Below are 16,510 nucleotides of genomic sequence, written 5' to 3'. Positions count from 1 at the left end.
TTTAGCTGCACAGTCTTAGCAGCAAGAACCTTTCCTCTAGGTTTTTCGCTAGTCATGTAAAAGATTTTTTCAACCAAATGCCAGAATAAGTGCCTAGGATGTTTAGACCCAGAGAAAATGTGGCACACTGCTGTGTCCTCTGTCATTCACCATTCTCAGTGGCTGCCTTATTAATGTCATCCTGCTCTGCAAGTTCCTGAGACTGTTACTCGGATCCCATCTTCCTGAAAGTAGTAGAGTCTATCTGGTCCAAAAAAAGTTCAAAATTTCAAACATTTTTCTTAGAGTTTCTGAGAGAATGATTACACTGATCTAAAATGAACTGTGTAAAAAGCTGAAGCCTCGCTGTATAAAAATAAATACTCATGAAGATGCATAGGATGATTACCTATCTGCTATCTGAACTTTACTGGTTGTTTCGTTTGTTGATTGTTGTGCAGCAGCATTTCATACTTGGTGACCTTGCAGGCAATTTCCTTATGCATTTGCAGTCTTTAAAAGCAGCTTTTTTCATCCTGTCAGAGCTGCTTACAAGCCAATGTTGGGTTTCTGTGTGAACATTGTCTATTTTAGTGATGTCACGTGAGGGTAGGCTGGATAAGAGTTTTCAGAAACCAAGATTTAACCTTTAAACCTAGTCTATTTTGAACTTTTGGTGCATATTTCTACTGGATGCTTTAAGTACTACATTATGTTTTGAGATAAACATGAGTACAAATTAAGGGCCATGTAATGAAGTAGTGCAGTTCTAGTAGATTTATAGTGTATCAGGTCTCAAATATGCCAAGGGAGGAAGACAAGGGAGTAAAGGGAAGAATAAAAGAGTATGGGTTAAAAGGGAGGAGAAAGAAGGTTATACTCCTAGAGGATCGGAATTTGCTAGGAACCAACTGGGAGGTTCTAAGCTGGTGGTCAGAGGTAGAAAAGGAGTTGTTCAACATATTAGACTATGACAGAGCTTAGCCATCCAGTGCAGGACTGTACCCAAAAGGGTAGAATTCTGGATGTGGTCGTAATTAAGATGAAGGGGATCAGGGGTCCAGGTGAAGGTACCATTAGCCAGCAATGTTCATGTCACCGTGTGGTTAAGAGTGAAGAAGTGTAAGAATGGAAGGATAAATACAGTGGTGTAGGATTTTAGGGGACTGGATTATTATGAGCTGGGGAGGGAGATGGAGAGAAGTTAGGGCACTGCCTGCAGATGGAGAGGTAAGCAGACTGTAGGGATGAATAAGGTTTTCAGTATACAAAGCTGTGGGTATAAGTTTTAGTAAGAGACAAAAAGAGGAGAAGGCCATTGTAGCTACATACAAAATAAACACTAGTGATTAGAGCAAAAAAACAAGGAATAGAAGAGGTGAAATGGAGTGGGGAGATGGAGGAAGGACAGTACAAAGAGGCTAGCATAAGGACAACAGAGGTGCAAGCTTAAATATAATTAACATAAGTGGTTAGGAGGGCAAACAAAGGCTTCTGAACAAGTACTTTTTAGATGTATAGCACAGAGAAGGAGCAGTCAAACTTAATCCAGTGTTTTGATAGAGATTCAGGAGAGCCTAACAGGTATACCGATAGATGTGTTCAACCCAGACCTCACTGTGGCCTTTACATCAGTTCTGCTAAGGCAGCTGCAAGCAAAGCTGATGAGGCTGGAGAGGACTGCGGCTGAGTAACTGTCTTGTTCTTTGGTTGAATGATAGGGCACAGAACATCTTGGTAATAGTGATAATGTCAGAAATTGAGAATGTAATTAGTGAAGCACTGCAAGGGTTAGGCCTGCATTATGGAACTCTTCCAGTTTGTTTCAGATATACAAGGAACAGAGTACAAAACGCAAGTTTTTCACTGATGAGACAGTTAGGTGCTTCAGTCACTGTACACACATAAGCACACAAACATCAGTGTTGACATAACATTTTCTGAAACTTGTTAATCTGTGTGATCTTTTGAATTTTCCGCTGTTTCACCTGCAAGTAATCAGGCTGGAGAGCCGTGCTTTTTTGTACCATTGTTAGTTTTCTGTCCCCTTTTTCCATACTTTAAGTACTTTCTAATTACCATTGTTGATATTTTCCCTTTCCATCTCCTTTCTTTCCTTAAAAAATATGCATCTAAATATAGAATAATAATCTTTCCAACATATACGAGAAACTGTCAGGTTTTAAAAAATGTGTGGCCTGCGGCCACAAGATCCCAAATTCAGATGTGCACTCCAAATGCATATATTATTTTCGACCTCCACATTTAGAATGTCAGCTATGATATTTGCAAGGGATTTAATTCTCGTGCGCTTATTGATCGAAAGAGCAAGCTGATACTGAGAGGTAGGTTTACTGCCCTCTAAACCTGCTTCACCAGTCTCTAGTGCTCAAACCCCCAAAAAGTCAGATAAAAAGGGAGATCCGCACTCCAAAGGCTCATGTAAGAGATGATCGGAGTCAACTACAGCTTTGACATCAGCTCCAACCACCGAGCCTCCTCTCAGGGAAGCAAAACATTGGATCCAACTGCTTCAGATCCAAAGTCTAGATCCGAGAAGTCACCTAGGATCCACTCATCTCAGATCCTGCTTAAGCAGATCACCTCTTGGCTCCTATCACCCTTTTTGGCTTCTAAAACAACATCACTCCAGACCTTCCTCTACAGCCTCATCTACTTGGTCTTTCAGGAGCTTGTCTGAAGCAGACATGGACAGGATGATGAGGAAGTTTCTCTGGACACAGATACAGATGGGAGTCCTTCCGGCTCTGACCCCATTGGGTCTGGAGACCTCACTACACCACCTTTATTTATTTATTTATTTCACATTTGTTAACCAGGTTGGTCTAGCTGGGCACAGGCTCATTTTCAGGAGAGAAGCTCCGATGAAAATAATTACAGTTTTACAGTAATAAATTTAACAAAAAGTAACAAAATCAAAGTACAGTTTGGCAGTAGACCATTAGAGAGAATGCACAAAAATAATAAATGTAGTTTTACAGAAGTAGGATTTTCAAATGAAACAAAATAAAGACAAAATCGCAGTATGCTAGGTAGGGCAGAGGAAGCGACTTACAGCTTAAAAGTGGGAGAGACAGATGTTTGGAATTCGAATTAAGTAGGATCCTGGCAGGGGCATAACCAAATTTTCTGGAGAAAGTGCAAGTTCTTTTCTGAAGCTGTTAGTTTGTGTAGTGCTATGCAGATTGGTAGGGAGGTTGTTCCAAATTTTGAAATGGAGCATTTTGAACCTATAAATTTGAAGGGGGAGTTTTTCAGTACTGCGTAAGGGATGGGATGGGGTATGGTAAGTGACTAGATTGGATAAAGAAGGACAGGCAATGGGTTTATTGAGAAGGAAGTCAATTGTATGGAGTTGGGATAATTTGAGATGATGATGAAGTTCAAGCCAGTGTAAATTTATTGAGAACAAGGCATTGGTGGATAGGGTTAGGTAAGTTAGCAGTGAATTTTGCAATTTTATTGTAAGTTTGTTTGAGTGTGGGGAGCAGGCAGAATTGACGGTTGGCAAGAACTGGGGCTCCATAGAGGAGGCAAGAAGTAGATAGGCTTGGGCCAGGGAGAATCTGGAGTTAGAGGAAAGGAATTTTTATTGCGATATAGAAAGCCAAGTTTTTGATTAGATTTCTTAATTGATAGTTGGTTGTGTAAGTCGAATTTTAGCCAGTAGTCAGTTGTCATCCCTAGTAATTTAGTGTGAGTTTCAACATTAATGATGATTTTATTTAGTGATGAGATGGAGAAGGAGAGCTAAAGGTGATCACTGGCCTTGGGAAGAAAGAGAAAGAGTTTTGTTTTTTTCAGGATTCAGGACAAGCTGATTTTCATTTAGCCAGCTTTCCATCCTCTGGTTTCGGAGCCATCAGATCTGAAAGTCCTGGAGTTGTCTGCATCAGATCTGAAGATGTTAGCATCTTCCTCTCCAGTGGTGTCTTTGAGTCATCTGGCGTCAAGCACTTCAAAGCCAGAAGCTTTGAAGCTCTGAGCTGTAACATGGCTGCTAGCTCCGGGGTGGTGGATTTGACTCTGAAGTTGTCGGAGCTGTCACTACCCCTCAGAGCTTTGCCACTAGATAGAGTGGCTCCGACTCCCACTTTGAGTAGTTTGCCTGTGGGGAGGGGGGATCCGATGATCTGTTGCTTTCTCTTTCTCCCAGGCATTCTGTCTTCGAGGTACTGGAGAGGATCTTCTCCGTTCCCAGAGTTCAGTTTTGTCTTACCCTCCTCTGCTCTGACTTCCCAGTCTCATTCTTTTCTCTGTCCAGAGCATCAGTTATCTGTTCCACTGGGAAAGCCAGCCTGAATCTCCAGACTACCCAGCAGGGTATAGTTCTCTTCTGATACATCCCAGGAGCATCCTACAGAGGAGGTTCCTCAGAAGAGGAAGTGCAAAAGGAGGCAAATAAGACTCTTGTGGAGAGTCTATCACAGAGGACACAGACTTTGATGAAGGTGAAGGGCCCTCCAGATCACCACCCAGTGCTGTCTCATTTGGAGACAGCTTAGAACTGCTAAAGCAAAGAGGTGTTTTCGTCTCTCGATAACCCTTTCCAAGAGGAATCAGTGTTCCTGAAGGCCTTTGGTGCTAGCCCATCTACCTTCTGGGTGACTCTGCCAGTCAATGAACTCTTTGATGTTGTTTCTCGATGGGAGTGTAAGGAGCCTGACACAACAGACACGATCCCCAAGAGACCAGATAGGATCCTGGCACCACCTAAGGATAGACCACACTGGAGTAAAGGAGTACCCATTCATGCCATGGTCGTAGTGTGGCCACTAAAAAGGAATTGGCATAACAAAGTTCCTTTGTCCACCCCCTTAACAGTGAGTCTAGGACACTGGACATATTTGAGAACCGTGTCTATACTTCAGCGACCTTTGCCCTTAGGTCATTGAATTATTTGGCACATTTTATGAGACTCCAGAGAAATTTGATTAATAAACTTTCAAAATCCTTCTCTGGGACCATATCTTCAGAGGTTCAGAGTACTGTTGCCTCACAGTTGGCTACCCTCCAGTCTGTTTTGAATTCATCCATGAGGTTATCTCCCATGCAGCTGAAGGTACCTCACAGTTGGCAGATTCTGGCAGTACCATCAGGAGACATGTCTGGATGCAATTATGTGACTTTGCAGAACTCTTCAAATCATCTTTTGTCTGTGCTTCCTTTGATAGAACCTCATTAATTGGCCCCAAATTTAAAGATATGCTCTTTAGGTGAGAGCGTTTGCCATGGGGGTACATTTTTCAACCCCTCAATGGTCCTTTTCTAGGAACCAACGAAGTGGACAAAAAATATGCTTCAAGAAATCCCACGGTCCCTTCCACGATGCACATGGAGACAGTTCGCATGGGTGCAGAGGGGGCATTCAAATGGAAGATGCCATCCCTGCAGCAGAGGTTGTCCAGATAACCAAGGATCTAAAGATTCTTTTTGCGACAGATCTTGTCAGTTTGCCTGAAAGGAGGCCCAGCTGTCCAACTCTGGAGGTAGTAAGTGGTCATCTGTCCCTACACCAGAGAGACTGGTTAGAAATCACAAAAGATTCATGGGTGCAGAGGATAATATCCAGACGTTATATAATATCATTTTCCCATCCACCCCCATTGGTTTCAAAGAAGATTCCTGATGTCCCACCCAGTCAGAGGGAAGCAGCAGCACTAGAAATAAACAAGCTGCTAGAAAAGAGTCATCCAAGAGGTCCCCCCAGACCAGAGAGAGTCTGGAACTTATTCAAGATTCTTTAGTGCCAAAGAAGACAGGAGAATGGAGACCAGTTTTGGATCTCAGTAAATTAAACCTATTGGTTCAGCATACAATGCTCCAGGTGGTCACAATTCAGTCCATTCTGCTATTTCTGCACAAGGCTGACTGTATATGCTCGATAGATCTTCAGGATGTGTACTGTCACATAAAATGAACAGATGATCCAGGAGATATGTATGCTTCTGGCTGGGAGATGGTCATTACCAATTCAGAGTGCTGCCCTTTGGTCTTACCACAGCCCCCAGTGTGTTTGGCAGATGTTGCAGCTCACTTAAGACTGCAGGAATTCTGGGTATTTCCATATTTAGACGACTGGCTCTTAACCACTCTGACCAGTCATCATCTAATCCAAGCTCAGGACTACTTACAGCAGTTGTGCTGTTATCTGGGAATATCTATCAATTACAATAAATCTCAACTTGAACCAATTCAGAGTTTAGAATTTATCATTGCTCTTTTCAATACATTCACTCATAGCCTTTCTTCTCCTGTCCCAGATTCAAACAAGTCAATCTCAGCTCAAAAAAGATCAGTCAAGGCCATTCACTTTCTGCTCATCTGATACTCCAAGCATTGGGATCTGTCAGTGTCAATCACTGTTGTACCACTGGCAGGGTCCCATATGGGAATCCTTCAATGTACACAAACAACCAAGTGGTCTGTTCTTAGTCAACCAATTAGTCAGTCAGGTCAAAATAATGCAAGCTTGCAAAAATTATTTTCGGTGGATCCATTCCCATCAGATACAAAAAAGGCTGCCCCTTTGTTCTTCCTTAGCCCAAGGCCACAATGATTATGGACTCCTGTCAGATCGGGTGGAGGCAGTCCAAGGTACATGGACCCCCCCCCCCCCCCCTGAAGAGGCCGACATGCATATCAATGTCCTGCAGATGAGAGCTGTACTCCTACTGTAGCAGGCCTTCCAAGAAGCTCTTCCAGTTGGGACTGTTGCTATTCAGACAGACTGGGAACTGGTCCATTGACCCATCACATTTTGCTCCTGTACTCGTCCACTGCTCAGATCCGGTTCTTATGGCTCCTAAACTTTCAGGTGCACTTTGGTTGGATCCAACAGTCCAAGAGACTTTAGCTTTGACTACTTTCCGTACTCTGTCGACTCTGATCTTATCAGGTTGAGACGAGTCCCAAAGCCAAAGCATTGGTGGCGGAGCACTGACATTCGAGTCAACCATGATGTTCTTGGAGCTGTTTCTCCCCCTCGATGCTTTGGCACTTGACAGCTTGAGTCAGAGGTCCTCCTCAGAGCCAGTATCTCTTGGAACATGGAAACTTTCCAAGTTAGTTGACAGAGGAAGTATTTCCTTGGTTCCAGTGACAGATTCTGCTTTCATGGGTGTGGAAAAGGCCTTAGATGGTCCAAGAAAAGAGGTGTGTGTGCAGAATTCAGATCCATCCCAACACCTACTGGATCCTGTGCCTCATTCCTCTCATTTGAGTTGACAGGGACAGTCAGCACCCATATGCTTTGAGCACAGCTCAACAGTTGAGCTCCTCATCTGTTTCCAGTTTGTCTCCATCAAAACCCCAAATGCATGTTCTGAGAAAACAGATGTGCAAACGGAAGCACTTAGACTCCTCACCTAAGTCTGTCACTGAAGACACAGATTTGGATGAGGGAGAAGGATCCCCCCCGGAACATAGGACATCCTAGAATTGATGAAGTAGAAGGAGCAGTGGTCACCTGAAACTCTCATTGGATGAGTCCATGTTCCTTGTAGCCTTTGGGTCTGCCTCATCTGCACCCTGGTGGTCTTCCTTCCTGATACTTTAAAGACCTCATAGCACAAAGGGCTTGCAAGGACCCTGATGCTACAGTGCCAATCCCCAAAGGAAGAACTATCCAGAGAACTTCTTCTGTCCAGTCTCCTAACATAGACTCCAGGGCATTGGACAGGCTAGGGAAATAGACTTGCACTTCTGTGACTTTTGCACATAAGGCTCTGAATTGCCTTGGTCATTTAACTCCTTTACAAAGGGACTTGATCAAAGAGGTATCAAAGTCTCTTGTGGGTAACTTGCCATAGGACGTCCAAAAGACAGTGGACCCCCCAAATGTCTACCATACAATCTACATCTAATTTTGCCATGCAATTGCTATCAAATGCAGCAGATGGCACAACAAGAGCAGCTGGTACAGGCATTACCATCCATCAATATGCCTGGATGCAGCACTGTGATTTTTCAGAAAGCTTCAAGATGTCCTTTATTAATGCCACTTTTGATGGCTATGCACTTTTTGGACTGAAGGTAAGAGAGAGACTTAGCAGGGGTGAATAAGATGGCAAGACGTGTTCTGCCATAGGAGTCCATTTCTCCATTCTAGAAAGATCCTATTCCAGGAAAAAATGTGGTTCAGGAAAACACAGGTTTTTCATCATGACACTCCCTTAGATAGGCCTTCCTAAGGTAGAGGAGGAGGCAACTCGAATGGACCTCATCCCAGAGGTGGGCCACAGAATCCGGGTTTTTGTGGTCCCTTCCACAACACAGCAACACTATATAGCAAAACAAAAAACAACCAAGCCAGTAATCCACAGCAGACTGCTTTGTTGTCTCTTAATGCTTCAGCTGAAAAAGCCTTCAAGGAGTAAAACATTAAAAAAACACCTGCCTTAAATACTCTTCCCTATTAAATAATTTATACTTAATTACATATAATTAAATAACAAACCTCCAGTTAGACTCAAGATTTAATCAATTTGGAACCAACATAGCAAATTTTAATATATACAAAGATTCTTTGTGCAATAATTTTATTTTTAATAAAGACACTCTCATATTGAACAATATTAATTATTTTCTAAAATCATTCCCTGTAAACCCCCAACTTCTCCATTATGAAAAGTGTTAAAATGTTCTGCTACAGGGTTTCCTTTTTGCCCTTAATAATGTCCCTTACATGTTCTAAAAGTCTAACTTTAAATGTTCTTTTGCTTTCTCCTACATAAACATATTGCAGGGACACCTAAGCACATATATAATACCCCTAGTCTTGCATCCATGTTTTCCTTGTACTGAAAACCTTTTACCATTAATTCTTGGAAAACATCTAACCACATATTCACATCCAGAACAACCCCCAGAGTGTGTAGTTACCAATTTTACTATTTCCGATGAGGGAGCTAACAGAAGGGACAATAAACTTACTATAGACCAAAATATCTTTAATATTTCTTCCTGTCTTGTAGGAAATCCCAGGAATTGTACATAACCATCTCGAAAAAATTGTTGAGGGTCATTAAATAGCCCTAATAGAATTTCACTAACTCTACCAACTGTAAACAAAATGTATTATACATAGTAACAAAATACATCTTTTTTATCTCCCTCTGTACCGCTTTTACCCCACCAACCTGTGCACTACTAATTCCTTTCAGTAGTCATACTTTCGTGCTTAAAAATATACCAACATTTATTTAAAACCTCTTCATTATATCCCCTTTAAATAAACAAATTATTTTCTCTACTTCTTGTTCAAAACCTTCATAATCAAAAGCTTGTAAAGTGTGTGGGGGATGGCAACTTTGACCCCGAGTTCCATCCTCGAATTTCCTATGTACCATTGTCCTTATTTTATTTTCTTCAGTCCCATCTAACAGAACATCCAAAAATGAAACAGCCTTATCCACTTTCAACCCATCAAATTGTAGATATGCATCAATATGCCTGGATGCAGCTCTGTGACTTTGCGGAAAGCTTTGAGGTGTCCTTTATTAATGCCCCTTTTGATGGTTCTGCACTTTTTGGACACAAGGTTAAAAAGAGAGACTTACCAGGAGTGAACAAGATGGCAAGACCATCTCTGCCATAGGAGTCCATTTCTCCATTCCACAAAGATCCTATTTCAGGAGTCAAGGGGGTGGTAAAAAGTGTGGTTCAGGAAATCACAGGGTTTTCACTACAACACTCTTGGTGATGGATTTCCCTGAGTTAGAGGAGGAGGCAACTTGAATTGACCTCGAACCACAGAATCAGGGTTTTTGTGGTCTTTTCACTGAGAAAACCCTACCAGTATCCCTGAAGAATTACCTGCTGCTGCATTCTGGAGGCACTCAGGGGTGGTTTAACATTGCACCTCAAGCCTGGCAAATCATAACTTCCAGTTTTGTATCACTCAAAGAAAAAATTAAAAATTCCCTGTACTCCACCCAATCAGTTGGAATGCACAACAACAGAAATTTCAAAAATTTTAGACAAAATTATCCAGCAGATCCCCCCCTGCCCCCCGAACAGTTAGAATCTGGAGTCTATTCCAGGTTCTTTTTAGATCCGAAGAAAACAGGGGACCTAAGGCCAATATTGGACCCTCAACCACCTTAATTTGTCAGACGGGCAAAATTCCAAATGGTCATGGTTCAGTCCATATAACCTCTTTTTGAGCAAGGATAATTGGATGTGCTCCATAGATCTCTTAAGATGCCTACTGCCACATCAAGATTCAAAGGCAATCCAGGAGATTTCTCCATTTTTTTCTGAGAGTTTGTCATTATCATTTCAGAGCACTGCTGTTCGGTCTCACCACAGCCCCCCTCCCCCCCGTGCAGATGTTCACTAAGATTATGGTAATGGTGGCAGCTCACCAGTGACTGCAAGGGATCAAAGTGGTCCCATATCTAGACAACTGGCTCCTAACTGCTATCTCCAGGGCTCTAGTGCTACACCACCAAGCACTTTTGCTGTGTCTTGCAGGTCAGTTAAGAATAACAATTGGTCATATGAAGAGCAGACTGCCCCCCCCCCCCCCCCCCCCAGTGAAACACACAGAAATTATTGAGTGTTAGTTCAACACAAGTCAGCAAATTGCCAAACTCCCGCTGACAAGAATCTGTTATTACAGCTGATGGCTTCTCAGTTACTTCATCATCCCCATCCACAAGCAAAGTTGATTTTTTGTTTGTTAGGTCTGATGGCCTCTACCATCACATTAGTACCACTATCAAGATAACACACAAAACTGTTATAATTGATGCTGTTGGTCCACTGGTCACAGAGTCTCCACACTAGAATTTTTCTCATCCAAATATGCAGAAGCCGTATAAGTTGGTGGATAACTTCTACATCAGTGGCAGTAGGGAGGCTTTTCTGCCCACATGTTCTCCAGGCCACAGTAAACATGGACACATCGCTTCTGGGGATGCATTTTGAAGGGAAGATGGTCCAAGAGATTTGGTCACCTGTGGAGGCCAAACTTCGCATCAGTATCATGGATATGAAAGCAGTTCTAACATTGCAGGCTTTCCAGGACTACCTACCCAAGGATGTGACTTCCATCCAGACAAACATTATCAGTAGTATGATGCATCAACAAACAAGGGGAAACACACTCGTATCCTCTTTGCCAAGAGGCCGTGCAAATCTGGCAGTGGGCGGTCTTCCCATAATTTTCTGGTAGCAGCATGCATTCCTAGGACATTGAGTATACTAGCAGACAAGTTGAACAGGTGTATCCTATTACCTTACAAGGGGTTCTCTCAAACAGAAAGTGACAAAGCTTTTCAGCTGTTTGGGTCTACCTTGCTGCAAACTCTCTGCCTTCTACCTAAACAACAAGTGCAGCAGTTGCTTTGCCCTCATCCATCTGCAGGGACAGTCACCGAGAGATGCTGTACTTCATATTTGGCCCCCTGTCTCCTCTGTGTTTTTTCACCAATACTTCTCTTGACAAACTTCATGCAAAAAGCCATAAGGTGTAAGACTAAGGTGATCCGCATTGCCCAATTCTGGTCCTGGCAAGTCTGGTTCCCCTTCCTTTGGCCTCATTTGCTGCACCCTCCCTGGATTCTGGATCCCATCCCAGATATTTGAGTCACCCATCCGAGATGCCTCTACCAGATCTGTGGACCCTAAAATTAACTGCATAGTTTCTTCAGTTTTAACTATCTTCAGAGATACCAAAAGGATTCTCAAATCAAACAAAAGGACTTGCAAGACCAAATGGAAAAGATTTTCTATTTGGGCTTCTTAAAAAGATTAGATCCATTTTTTCTTCCATCAATACTGGAATTTCTTTCAGAGCTTTTTCTCCATGGTTCTAGTTATTCTACTATCAAAGTACAGATGGCTGCCATTTCAAACTTTTACATAGGTCATAATGACTCATCCATTGCTTCTCTTAAGACGTCAAAACTTTTCCTCAAAAGAATTTTTTTGTTGAGACCTCCCATACAGTAACTAGTTCCTCCTTGGGATATCACATAATTACTTCAGTCTTTGAAGAAGCCTTTGATACTGCTGCATCAGCTGAATTGAAGTTTCTTTCTTGGAAGACCATCTTCCTGATTGCCATTACCTATTCTAGACGAGCGTCAGAATTAAAAGCACTCATGAAAGCCACCCTTCTCAACATCTACAGAGACAGAGCATCATTGAGAATGAACCCTACTTTTTCTTCCAAAATTTTAATCTGCAGCTAATCTAAATCAGTTCATTGACGTACCCGTATTTTTTTCCAAATTAATCTAGTAAAGGTGATTTGGATGAAAACAGACATCATCAGATACAAAAGGTATGTACTTACCATAACATTAGATCCATGTTGTCTCATTTTTGTCCAGTTCAACATCCCTTCCTCCTACCCAATTCCAAATTGCCACTTAGTCTTTTTGGAGCTCGGACAGACCCCGACCTAGATCTAGACCCTGTGTGCTTTTTCCCAAATCACCCTTCCAAGCGTAGATCCTTTAAGTTATTGCACTCATAATAACTTTTCTTTTAGTACCAAGATTTTTGGTCAGTATAATTAGAATAGTCAGCAAACTTGATCCAATGTAAAGCAGACAGAGGGAATTGTGGGTAGGGGAGGAGTCATTGTCTTGGATCCAAAGCTCTGGTACAAAGCGCCCAGTTTGGATCCAATTAGTTCTGGCAACCCATATGTTGAACTGGATGGAAATGAAGCAGCATAGATCTAACTTTATGGTAAGTGCATAACTTTCGTTTCATGCTCTCAAGCCATACACCATCTTTGTTTATTAAACAAAAATCAACAAATAAATAGGCTTATCATATTAGGTATGTCCTATCATTACTTTTATTGTCATGTTGTCATTCCCCCTGCTACAATGTTTATACGTAGTACATTTTCTGAATTTCTGCCTATTTTGCTTGTGCCCTGAGCATTTTTTAGAAGACTTGCTCAACTTGTGTGTCAGTAGCATGCATTTAGCCATATATCTTATAAATAAACCATTGTGCACTGCTTTGCACATTCAAGATGCTTCACACGTATACTGGTAGTGTGCTAGTTCATACTTTGTGCAGCTCCAGTTCCTAATAGAGCTAGTGCTGGGGCTGAAGTGGATATCAGGGAGTTCAGACTGACCACTACTGTGAGTCGGGAGGGAATGTAGATTATGAACCTCTTGGCCTCAGTTTGGCTGCTGCAGTATTTGCAAGTGTGTTACAGTCTTTACCCTTTTTTTTCTTAAAATGACTTATTCTGTTCCTGTCAGGCACAGACTGGATTTTAAATTTTGACTGGCTGCTGTTCCCCATCCCCCATGAGGCTGTATAATAAATGCTCTTGTGACATCTGGCAAACTATTATTTTTTAATATTTTTAGTCAGTTTTCAACATATGTACCCTTACAAACTCAACAAATGGAGTGTAAATTAAAAACCTTTTCTAAAAATTGTCAACAAATAGAGTCTTTTCTACAGTGTTAAGCTTCACTGTCCCAAATAACATATAAACTGATTGAATTGAAATATTCCTAATGTAAACCATTCCTTAATTTAAAAAAGCACCGAAACTGCCAAAACCATAATGTTACAGCATCAGTGTCACAAACTCCATATGTAGGATGTACTGCATATGTGCTACCACATAGGAATGTGTGTGCATAAGCTCTGCATCCAGGGTCTCTACTTTCTGCAGTCTATGGAAACATCTGGTTAGGCAGAAGAGATTTATTATGCAGTGGAGTTATTAAAAAAAAAAAATAAGAAAGTTTTTTTTAGTGTAAATAACTTGTGTGCAGTAATAATAATTGCTGTACAGCCTCTGGTTCATGCAGGATTTATCCACCACTGTTGAAATGTAACCACTTGGGTTCACTGTTGTGGGCATGTAAGAGAATAAAATAGAAGAGCAGAGAGTTTTTAATACTGTTTAAACAGCACGTCTGGATCTTATGTTTGTGTGTAGAACCCAGAACATGTATGACCTAATGGTGTAGTTGTGACTGCAGAGAATTCAGTTCCCATGCATTGTAGCTAAATGTTTTTCATCTTGTATTATTTTATTGTTCTTAATGTACTTTGTTAATTGAGTAAACCTACTAGGTGCAATTGGCTCATTTCAATGTGAGCACTCGATGTTTAATTGACTTTCATGGAGTCATACAGCAGGCAAATGGAGACTGGGGGGGACTCAAATCCAGGGCTACAGGATGATGCTTATTAACAGGTCATAGCCTTAATCATCTTTGTAAAGTTCCTGTTATCCTTTATTCCAGAAACAGTAGCCATGACCTAAAGCTTTAGCAGCTTGGAAGGAGTGAGACTGCATTAGTGTAGTGCACCTTGTGTGGTTTTATTATTTGATATAGGAAGCACCCAATGTGTCAGTAGTCTGAAAATTCTGCTGGTTTACCCCCCCCCCCTTACAATGAGACTAATAGCATTTATTTTCATTCCAATTTCAGAGCCAGAAGATCGTGACTTAAACTGCCTAGTGGCATCAGTTGTGCAAGTCATGTCCGAGCCACACTTTCGCACAATCCGAGGTTTTCAGAGCCTTATCCAAAAGGAATGGGTGGTAGCAGGCCATCAGTTCCGCCAGAGATTAAATTTTGCACGTGACAAGGACAAGGAGGAAGTAAGTACAGGGCTGCAAAATATTTTTTGATAGTCCTTCATAGTCTTAACTCATTCACTCCGGAGCAGCTCAGGAAAAGCTGCCTGCTTAATTCCACCATAGGAACAACAGTGCAGCCTGAGCTTATTTTCAGAAAATCCATTTGTAATTCCATACAGAAAACAAATGTTCATAACTCTTTAACTATATAAGAGCTAGACTAGAAATGTAAACGTGAAAGTTGTTCAGCAGACACTGACCTTTCCAACAGTGTAAATGTTGATAGTGTATATCCGTCATTATTAAATATTTGGCAAGGAATGCTGATATTGTGCATTTTTTTTATCTTTTTGGAAAAACAAAGCATAATATTTTGGTCAATGTACCATGCAGACCCATACAATTTGAATGTAATGGGTTAGTATGAATGTCAGCTTTAAAATGATACCTTAACCATTACTGTGTGATGTTCCTTTCTTGAGATATTCACAGAAATATGATTAATATATTATTTTTCATAACTGATAAATAAACAAAGCGTAATATCTCATCACCTGTAACATACAGAGCCTGCATATCAGTGTAGAAGTTGTGCATCTGAATGTCAGCTTCAAAATGATGCATCATTTGAGTGATCACCATGTTCTCTTGCAAAGATGTGGGCATAATAATGAAAAGTATTGTAAATGTATAATTTTCATAATCGTACAAGACTAAACAAACTGTGATATCTGTACATGTGTAGAGTGCACAGACACAGTTCTTTTACAATGTTGTAAGGAGTAACACTGTCTTCAAAATGAGGTATTACTTGGCACACTGACATGCTCCCTTGCAAAGTTATTTACCAAAATATGAAAAAAAATCATAATTTCCATAACTTAATTCCAAACAAACTTGATATCTGCACGTGTCCAACATACAGGCACAATTATTTTACCATGTTGGAACCAGCAATACTGTCTTCAAAATGAGGTATTACTTGGCACATGCAGATGCTCCCTTGCAAAGTTATCTACCAAAATATGAAAAAAAATCATAATTTCCATAACCTAAGTCCGAAACAAACATTGATATCTGCACGAGTACAACAGACAGGCACTATTCTTTTTCCCATGTTAGAACTATCAATACTGTCTTCACAATGAGGTATTACTTGGCACATTCAGATGCTCCCTTGTGAAGTTATTTACCAAAATATGAAAAAAAAAATCATAATTTTCATAACCCATGTCCGAAACAAACTTTGATATCTGCATATGAGTACAACATACAGACACCATTTGTTTCCCCATGTTAGAATTATCAATACTGTTTTCAAAATGAGGTATTACTTAGCACAGTCAGATGCTCCCTTGCAAAGTTATTTACCAAAAATATGAAATAAATCATAATTTCCATAACCTAAGTCCAAAACAAACTTTGATATCTGCACATGAGTACAACATACAGGCACCATTCCTTTACCATGTTAGAACCATCAGTACCCTCTTCAAAATGAGGTATTACTTAACACATTCAGATGCTCCCTTGCAAAGTTATTTACCAAAATATGAAAAAAAATTATAATTTCCATAACCTAAGTCCGAAACAAACTTTGATATCTGCACATGTGTACAACATAGTGGCACAATTCTTTTACCATGTTGGAACCAGTAATACTGTCTTCAAAATGAGGTGTTACTTGGCACATTCAGATGCTCCCTTGCAAAGTTATTTACCAAAATATGAAAAAAAATCATAATTTCCATAATCTAAGTCCGAAACAAACATTGATATCTGCACATGTGTACAACATACAGGCACAATTCTTTTACATGTTGGAACTATCAATACTATACATATACACATGCAATACATATTCGATTGTACATGCTAGCACTCTCCTGAAACAGTTGTTCTTTCTCAGCATCTTCACCAGCTTCT

General features: G+C 40.8%; 1 protein-coding gene across 1 annotated transcript in view; it reads left to right on the top strand.

The window, feature by feature from the left end:
- MTMR11 (myotubularin related protein 11) overlaps positions 1–16,510 on the top strand; it is a 1,184,472-nt gene that overhangs the window by 1,031,278 nt on the left and 136,684 nt on the right. The window contains exon 13 of the mRNA XM_044079897.1: positions 14,433–14,605. Coding sequence (XP_043935832.1) covers positions 14,433–14,605 — 173 coding nt within the window. The remainder of the gene's footprint in view (positions 1–14,432; positions 14,606–16,510) is intronic.

Source organism: Protopterus annectens, chromosome 8.part0 (assembly GCF_019279795.1).
Source record: "Protopterus annectens isolate FY-2018-M chromosome 8.part0, PAN1.0, whole genome shotgun sequence".
Taxonomy (NCBI): Eukaryota; Metazoa; Chordata; order Ceratodontiformes; family Protopteridae; genus Protopterus; species Protopterus annectens.
Note: the sequence above shows the minus strand (reverse complement) of the source record. Positions and strands in the feature narration are given on the sequence as shown.